This window comes from Oncorhynchus mykiss, chromosome 2 (genome assembly GCF_013265735.2).
Source record: "Oncorhynchus mykiss isolate Arlee chromosome 2, USDA_OmykA_1.1, whole genome shotgun sequence".
Lineage (NCBI taxonomy): Eukaryota > Metazoa > Chordata > Actinopteri > Salmoniformes > Salmonidae > Oncorhynchus > Oncorhynchus mykiss.
In genome coordinates this window covers 32365348-32373945 of record NC_048566.1, presented here as the reverse complement: position 1 = coordinate 32373945, position 8598 = coordinate 32365348, and the positions used below count along the sequence as shown (strand labels likewise).

Genomic DNA, 8598 nt, shown 5'->3' with positions numbered 1-8598 from the left:
AAGTGCATGTGTATTTATAGTTATGTAGGGTACCAAGCAGAGTATTTAGTGACTGACCTGGTATACAGTTCTAAGTTAAGTAGTGCTTTATTTTACTCCCTTGTATCTGGGTTATTCAAACAGACATTGAACATTGTGGCTAGTTAGCAATGGAGGACAACTGTTTTGTTTAGTCATCTAAAAGTACAAGTAACATGATAGAATCAACATGACTTATTGCATTGACAATTTAACTCCATAACATCAGTCTTGATGACACACGACTGCATCGACACGAGGTAAAAACTGTCAACAAACACTCCAAACGTCTTGTGGAAGTCACGCACTGAGCTCAAAAAAAATGATCAGGTACTCCGTTTTTGCCACACTTTATCATCATTTAAAACTAACCCCCGTTAAGTCCACACGCTCCCTTTCTCTAGGTTATCCAATATATAGAGTGGTCACAAATGAGAACCTTCTGAAGAATGTTAACCGGTGGCTCCACTACCAAAATTAGCAGTAATATTGTCCTATATGCTGTTGATTTATGGTAAACTCACAGAAGCATAGCCTTAACAGGGGAGGTGTTGGACCTAAATAAAATGGGCAAACGGAATAACACAAAGGGTGCTGAGAATCAATCAAAGCATTGTCTCAAGCACCAATGCATCTTCCCTGAGATAGGAAAGCATGGAGGCAGTTCCAAGGAACAAAGGAAGCATGGAGGCAGTTCAAGATGATCTAGTACTGCTCTTTTAATGTTGTCATTACCGCAACAGAGTGCGCTCCATAACTGTTGAGTCAACAGATGTATGTCCAAACGGGACCTTTGTGTCAGCAGCAGGGTTTGAGGAAAGGGTTAGGGATTGTGGGAAGGTGGTGGTGTTGATCTGGTCACTGCTGCTCATCTGGTCAGCCCTCTGTTGCGTCAGTGGGGGGAGAGGATGGGAGCAATGAGGGTTCCTCTTCATCCGAATCAAACTCCACATTCTCATCCTTTACCCACTGGCCACTCCTGTCTTGCAGCCATCCCGCACTGAGGCAGAAAGTGAAAGAGAGGTGGTAGAAAAGTTAAGATGGCATACTGACCTCTGGTGGTGAACTTACATAACTGCAGCCTTCACATTTGAAAAAACAAGCTTAAAATATGCATGAAGCCAGTGAGAAATTTGAATGAAATGACAAATGCTGATCAGTGGTGAAGCTGAATGAGTCAAGACTTTCTAGGTACACAGTACCTTTTCAATTTAAGGTAATGCTCCATCTCTCCCCTCCTTTGAGCTGTCATAGGTTCCGACTCCTGGGTCGCTGTTGGCTGAGACTCCTTACACACTTCATTATTTCTCCCGATTGGACACGATCCCTGATTGACTAGTGAGGATGAACGGCATTGAACAAAAGGGTTAGAGGGGAGAACAATCATTATAGATTTGTAATAGGATAACATTATTAACAATACATCTAGACTTTACCTGCTGTATTACTGTTGGAACTGGGTAAGGACATAATGTCTGTATCTCTTATCGTCTCCACTGACATTTGATGTGGTGATAATAGTCTTGTGCTGGAGGGGCTGATGTCACAGTCTGGAATGGAACTAGTTGATTCTTTTTCAGACTTTGTACTGGAAATACATTTCAAAGGGGTCTATGAACATGTGATTGTAGTAATGTGTAGGGTACTACTCCACAATAACATATCACTTTCAACATAGAGTACCTTGTCTTTTTGTGACAACTGTTGTATGGCACAGTCTTCAATAAGGCGTGGTGGGTGAGTTTACGTGTCTGTGTCAACAGGGGGGCAGAACTAGAGGGTTCCTATGGGGAAAACAAAAAAAACAACATGACGCATAGTCAACACTCCAGTTTACACTAGTCTAAAGCCTCAGGTTTACAAAGACAAAATATTTCACTGAGTAACTGAGCTAGTTATATAGCTTTACCTGTTGGCTATCTTCAGCTTGAACATAGTTTTCATGTTTTCGTTTAGATATCTCATTTTTCAGTTGAGTTTTCTTTCCATAAAACCACTTCATCCCTGGCAAAGAAAGGATTAGTGTTGGTACATTCAGCTTTCACAGATGGTTTTGATATAGCTTCCTGCTTGGGAAAACAATTGATCATTCATATGTACCACCTTCGAGATGTCTTTTCCCCTTTCTGTGTACTGTCAGCATGTCAACTGTATCAAAAACAGGGCGGTATGAACACACAAGGCAGGTGTATCTGAAAGGGAATTAGGAAAAAATACAGATGCTTATGATAAGTGCTTGCTCTGCCAAATAAAAACAACACTAAGATCTGGTTAAGGATTCATTCCAGTTGATAGCAATGATGCCGGTGCTTCACCTTCCATTTTTCATCAAGGCTGCCTCATCCTCTGGAATGAAATTGGACAGGAGATCTGCAACACGCCGTTTCTGGGAAATAAATAATTAACGTTAGCTAGCTACGTTATCTAACTAGATAAATACTTAGTTAGCTAATATGAAACAGTACAAATTACAAACTTTACCATATAGCTAGCTAAAGTAACGTTTGAATCAGTTATATATGGTCACAAGCTGCTCCATGCGTCCAAACTGATTTATGTAAGCAACAACTAGTAAGATGGCTTACCTTGAGGATATTCAATTGACTCTGATCATTGCCATCTCTTTTAAACGACATTTAGGTTTAGCTAAATATATTTGGTAGTTGAAGGTCTTTTATTTGCTAATAGCTAGCTACTCCAAACATCTTCAAAGCCGTTTGTAATTTAGCTACTTCCTGCTTTCAGTGAGGAATTATGGGAGTTGGTCATACCACGGCAGCCATGGAAACTGACAGTGCCTGAATAAATCTTTATGGTAAGTTTTTGTTTAGAAGCTAACTAGTCGACGGGATAAGGTAAACTAGCTACATGCACTTTAACACTGTTATTAGCTAGCACCTCCCTACAATAACGATTATACGGGTTTTCTAGTTGTATACTCGCATGGTAGGCGATTTAGCTAGCTGACAAACTACTGCTAGTTAGCTTACCAGTTACAAGCTCCACCATGTTCCACGGGGAACGGGCTCCTCTTTCAACCAGTGGAGACGGTCTAGTCCCCGTTAACCGCACGAGGTCATACGGCAGTCTTGTACAATCCAACCTTTCTCCGGTACGACAAAGACGAATTGAACACCTAGTTCAACCAGGAGAGACGCTGCAAGGACTCGCGTTGAAATATGGAGTATCTGTGAGTAGCTAGACAATGGCATTGACATTCTTCCTAATTGTTTGACTATTTTTAATGTTTCCCCAGTAGACAGTTTGTCAGTGAGGAGTTTTTATTGCATGACAACTCAAAATTGGCTTTTGTAGGCTTTTGCTATGGTGATAACTTTGTTTACCTTCATAAACTCACATATTCTGCAATTTTCTCTTTTTAACAGATGGAACAAATCAAAAGAGCAAATAGACTGTACACGAATGACTCGATATTCTTAAAGAAGTCTCTTTCTATCCCTGTGCTGTCAGACTACAACAGTGATGCTAATAGTGGGGTTGATGTGACTGAGGAGGACTCAGGCCAGGTACAGGACAGTGCAAGTAAAGAAGGCTCTACTCAAAATGGGAAGCCAGTGAACAACTCTGAAAAGACACAAGAAGGCATATCAGAACTTTCTCCAATGAATTTCTTAAAAAGGATGGATCGTATGATCAGCCAGTCCAAGCAAGCTGTGAAAAGATGCCAAGAGGGAGAAAAACGGTAAATTCACCCAGATAACTTAATATCGTACTATTCTGTCCTGTCATAAACTAGTGGTCAGTCTGAGAGTTTACGTTAAAGTTCTTAAAGATGCACTATGCAGAAATCGCTCCACCAAAATCCAATAGTTTTCCTAATTTCAGTTTGTAACAAAACAAGCAAATATATTGTGGAATGCCTTTTCCATGACCAAAAATATTGTATTTAGCTGTTTGAATATGGTGTACAAAACCAAAAGAGAAAATATGCAAAAATGAAATTTAAGAAAAGGAAGCATAGAAATAGTTCACAAAGAACAGATTTACAGCATCTTAGATTTGCTTTCAATGAGAATGACAGATCTATAACACATTTCTATTTGAAATTGGTCAGTCGCCCAAAACGTTTGCAGCTTTAACTTTGATGAAATGCTAATATCCATTTAAACATGTAGGGTGTCAATGTGATGATGTCATGACATCAATAGCATGTTATTATCAGGGGTTCCCAAACTTTTTTGTCCCGTGACCCCATTATGATATAAAAAAAAATGTGCCACCCCACCATGTAAAAAAAAAAAAGGTATGTAATCAACGGCCAATGTTTCAATTTTTTAATTGGGGCTAAGACAGTCTATTGCAAATCAGTCTGACAGTATTTCAATCTGAAGGAAGTATGCTTTGAAGTGACATGCAACAGAAAGGTATTGGGGAGTTCAGAAGATGATCAGGAAATATTTTTGTATGATCTTCTGTGTGAAAAAGAAGAAAAAAAAGTCTGATTTAGTTCCTTGTCTTGTCCACTCTTAATGATTCATTTGTGGTCATTGTAGAGGCAAACAAAGTCTTATATTTGAGTGATGGGGTCATAACATTTTGAAGCTTGAACGGTTCAAAAGATGGAGACATTTGTAGGAAGACAATAGAAATTGTTATGTTTATTGGAACTGCATCAAGCGGCAACAGCAAGTTAAAATAAATGTATTTACGTTTTTCTCGCGACCCCATAGTTTGGGAAACACTGTATTATGTGCTTAGCTCTTCATATAATGATTTTGTCAAGCTTCTGTTTATTTCACCTGTTGGGGTTTTCCATCACAGATTGACATCTTTGGAAGCTTGTGCCACCAGCAAGACAACAGACCGTCGATTTACAAGGTCAAACAGTGCCACGGTTGTCACCTCTCCCAGAATGCATCAGCAAGCCATACTTGGTGCATTGCCCCTCACCATCACCAAATGCACCAAGAAACTGAGAGAAAGAGAGGATGAGATCTTTGAGTTGTGATTTCATTGCCTCTGTCAGGCAGATCATGGGACACATGTACTAATGCATAAATCAAAGGGATTGGCTGCCAAGCTAATCTGGCAAACAGATTTAGGAGGGTTCTTATTTTCACTAACGAGTAACCTGCTGCTCTATGGACTTGGTACTTGAAAGTTGGTCGTTAGCACTGTTGATATAATTATTTTGCTGGGAGGATGAGTTTCATTTTGACAATACACTACTGGTCAAAAGTTTTAGAACACCTACTCATTCAATGGTTTTCTTTATTTTTACTATTTTCTCCATTTGTAGTGAAGACATCAAAATTATGAAATAAAACGGAATCATGTAGTAAATATATGGAATCATGTAGTAAACAAATCAAAAATATATGATATATTTTAGGTTCTTCAAAGTAGCCACCCTTTGCCTTGATGACAGCTCTGCACACTCTTGGCATTCTCTCAACCAGCTTCATGAGGAATGCTTTTCCAACAATCTTGAAGGAGTTCCCACATACGCTGAGCACTTGTTTTCTGCTTTTCCTTCACTCTGCAGTCCGACTCATCCCAAACCATCTCAATTTGGTTGATGTCGGGGCATTGTGGAGGCCAGGTCATCTGCACTCCATCACTTCTTGGTAAAATAGCCCTTACTCAGCCTGGAGGTGTGTTGGGTCATTGCTCTGTTGAAAAACAAATGATAGTCCCACTTAGCCCAAACCAGATGGGATGGAATATCGCTGCAGAATGCTGTGGTAGCCAAGCTGGTTAAGGGTGCCTTGAAATCTAAATAAATCACAGTACCACCAGCAAAGCACCATAACACCTCCTCCATGCTTTACGGTGGGAATTGCACAAGCAGAGATCATCCGTTCACCCACACCTCGTCTCACAAAGACACGGCGGTTGGAACCAAAAATCTCAAATTTGGACTCCAGACCAAAGGACAGATTTCTACCAGTCTAATGTCCATTGATCGTGTTTCTTGGCCCCCAGAAAATCTCTTCTTCTTATTGGTGTACTTTAGTAGTGGTTTCTATGTAGCAATTCAACCATGAAGGCCTGATTCACCCAGTCTCCTCTGAACAGTTGATGTTGAGATGTGTCTGTTACTTGAACTCTGAAGCATTTATTTGGACTGCAATTTCTGAGGCTGGTTACTCAACTGAACATGTCCTCTGCAGCAGAGGTAACTCTGGGTCTTCCATTCCTGTGACGGTCCTCATGAGAGCCAGTTTCATCATAGCGCTTTATGGTTTTTGCGACTGCACTTGAAGTAACTTTCAAAGTTCTTGAAATGTTCCATATTGACTGACCTTCATGTCTTACAGTAATGATGGACTGTCGTTTCTCTTTGCTATTTGAACTGTTCTTGCCATAATATAGACTTGGTATTTTACCAAATAGGCTATCTTCTGTATACCACCCCTACCTTGTCACAACACAACTGATTGGCTCAAACGCATTAAGAAGGAAAGAAATTCCACAAATTAACTTTTAAGAAGGCACACCTGTTAATTGAAATGCATTCTAGGTGACTACCTCATGACGCTGGTTAAGAGAATGCCAAGAGTGTGCAAAGCTGTCATCAAGGCAAAGGGTGGCTATTTGAAGAATCTCAAATATAAAATATATTTTGATTTCTTTAACCATTTTTTTGATTACTAAATTATATGTTATTTCATAGTTTTGATGTCTTCACTATTATTCTACAATGTAGAAAATAGTAAAAGTAAAGAAAAACCCTTGAATGAGTATGTAGGTGTTCTTATACACTACCGGTCAAAAGTTTTAGAAGACTTCTTATTAAACAATGAACTATTTCCAAGTTATTTCAAGATGTAGTACATTGATTACGTATTATATATTAGCCATGTCCAGAACAGCACTGTCTGGTTGTCCGTTTACTACACAAGACGAGAGTCAGAATGTCACACTTTGGAGTTGTGTTTGTATGTTAGTGTGATCTTGTAACTCTCCAAGTTATGTTTGGCCACAGACGCTAGATCATGTCAGTTATGCTACCTCGTAGTGTCTTATGCAATGTCAGAAATGTGAAAAATATGCAAGTCTTGGAGAACAATAGAAACAAATATATATATTTATTATTGAAACCAATGTGAGTTGGTATAGCCTAGTCTTCATTGGGTGTTTGTTACAATTACGCAATGGTGTACATATTTATTTTTAGAAGAATACTGAGCATTGCACTTTCTTTTTCTAATCTTGGCACTAGGCTGTAGGCAGTGGTAAGGTTGTATGTATTGTATTGTTAACACTGAATTAGCCATACTCAATTAAAGTGAGAAACTTGTTGGATCTCCTTGCTATTTGTTGCTTTTCTGCTGTTTAAGTAAATCTAGACGTGTAGTTTAGAAGTACAAGATATATTTTATGTTGCCTTTAGTTATTTCAGAAGCATCTGGCCTGGTTACTCTTTTTGATATGTGATTTTACCGTTGATTCACCAGTTTGTCCCTTTTTCACCCAGGTATTTCCATTTTGCCCACTACCTACTGTACCAGTCAAATGTTGGACCCACCTACTCATTCCATGTTTTTTTCTTTATTTTTTTTTACTATTTTCTATATTGTAGAATAATAGTGAAGACATAAAAACTATGAAATAACACATATTGAATCATGTAGTAACCAAAAAAGTGTTAAACAAATCAAAATATATTTGATATTCTTCAAAGTATCCACCCTTACACTTGATGATAGCGTTGCACACTTGCCATTCTCTCAACCAGCTTCATGAGGTAGTCACCTGGAATGCATTTCAATTAACAGGTGTGCCTCGTTAAAAGTTAATTTGTGGTATTTCTTTCCTTCTTAATGCGTTTTGAGCCAGTCAATGGACATAGACTGGTGGAAATCTGGCCTTTGGTCGGATGAGTCCACATTTGAGATTTTTGCTTCCTACCCCCATGTCTTTGTGAGATGCAGAGTATGTGAACGGATGATCTCTGCATATGTGGTTCCCGCCGTTAAGCATAGAGGAGGTGGTGTGATGATGCTTTGCTGTTGACACTTTTGTGATAACAAATCAATACAAATCAAATGTTATTTGTCACATACACATGGTTAGCAGATGTTAATGCGAGTGTAGCAAAATGCTTGTGCTTCTAGTTCCGACCATGCAGTAATATCTAACAAGTAATCAGTTTCTCTTTGGGTCTTATAAAATGACTGTCTTGTATCTCCACAATAGATGTGCACTGTTTTTGTAAATAAGCTTCTATTTTTTCTTTGATACATACAGTACTGAGTCATTGCGAGCTGGACCACTAGATTGTAGTACTCTATTATTTAGAATTCAAGGCATCCTTAACCAGCATGGCTAACACAGCATTCTGCAGCGGTACGCCATACCATTTGGTTTGTGCTTAGTGGGACTATCATTTGTTTTTCAACAGGACAATGAGCCAAAACATACCTCCAGGGTCTGTTTGGCCAAGAAGGACAGTGATGGAGTGCTCCATCAGATGATCTGGCCTCCAGAATCATGGTTTCTACATGATTCCATGTTTTATTTCATAGTTTTGATCTCTTCAGTATTATTTTGCAATGTAGAAAATAGTAAAAAGTAAAGAAAAACCCTTGAATGAGTAGAACTTTTGACTCATAC

At 38.9% G+C, this 8598-nt stretch overlaps 2 protein-coding genes across 3 annotated transcripts; one reads left to right on the top strand and one right to left on the bottom strand.

Annotated features, from left to right (window-relative positions):
• Nucleotides 1–72: 72 nt before the first annotated feature.
• On the bottom strand, nt 73–3144 carry scnm1 (sodium channel modifier 1). Of its 2 annotated transcripts, none has more exons than XM_021559085.2 (8): nt 3009–3144; nt 2334–2404; nt 2122–2210; nt 1928–2022; nt 1702–1802; nt 1455–1606; nt 1221–1353; nt 73–1018 (listed from the first exon to the last, which is right to left on the bottom strand). In XM_021559085.2, exons 2-8 carry the CDS (start codon nt 2345–2347, stop codon nt 895–897), a joined length of 708 nt encoding a protein of 235 aa, XP_021414760.1. In that variant the 5' UTR covers nt 2348–2404; nt 3009–3144; the 3' UTR covers nt 73–894. The 2 variants fall into 2 exon arrangements, with proteins under 2 accessions (XP_021414760.1, XP_021414753.1); XM_021559078.2 differs by having other exon boundaries at nt 2604–3034.
• On the top strand, nt 2995–5324 carry lysmd1 (LysM, putative peptidoglycan-binding, domain containing 1). The gene is made up of 3 exons (XM_021559094.2): nt 2995–3208; nt 3405–3721; nt 4801–5324. Exons 1-3 carry the CDS (start codon nt 3026–3028, stop codon nt 4985–4987), a joined length of 687 nt encoding a protein of 228 aa, XP_021414769.1. The 5' UTR covers nt 2995–3025; the 3' UTR covers nt 4988–5324.
• The last annotated feature ends 3274 nt before the right edge of the window (nt 5325–8598 follow it).

Bases quoted from the DNA above. Each gene is read 5' to 3' on its own strand.
- scnm1 (XM_021559078.2), bottom strand. From the start codon at position 2,654: ATGTCGTTTAAAAGAGATGGCAATGATCAGAGTCAATTGAATATCCTC. The intron at 2,023-2,121 runs GTGGTACATATG...TTTCTTTGCCAG, and splicing joins GGGGAAAAGACATCTCGAAG to GGATGAAGTGGTTTTATGGA. The intron at 1,607-1,701 runs GTACTCTATGTT...ATGTATTTCCAG, and splicing joins AGTTGTCACAAAAAGACAAG to TACAAAGTCTGAAAAAGAAT.
- lysmd1 (XM_021559094.2), top strand. From the start codon at position 3,026: ATGTTCCACGGGGAACGGGCTCCTCTTTCAACCAGTGGAGACGGTCTA. The intron at 3,209-3,404 runs GTGAGTAGCTAG...TCTTTTTAACAG, and splicing joins CGTTGAAATATGGAGTATCT to ATGGAACAAATCAAAAGAGC. The intron at 3,722-4,800 runs GTAAATTCACCC...TTTCCATCACAG, and splicing joins TGCCAAGAGGGAGAAAAACG to ATTGACATCTTTGGAAGCTT.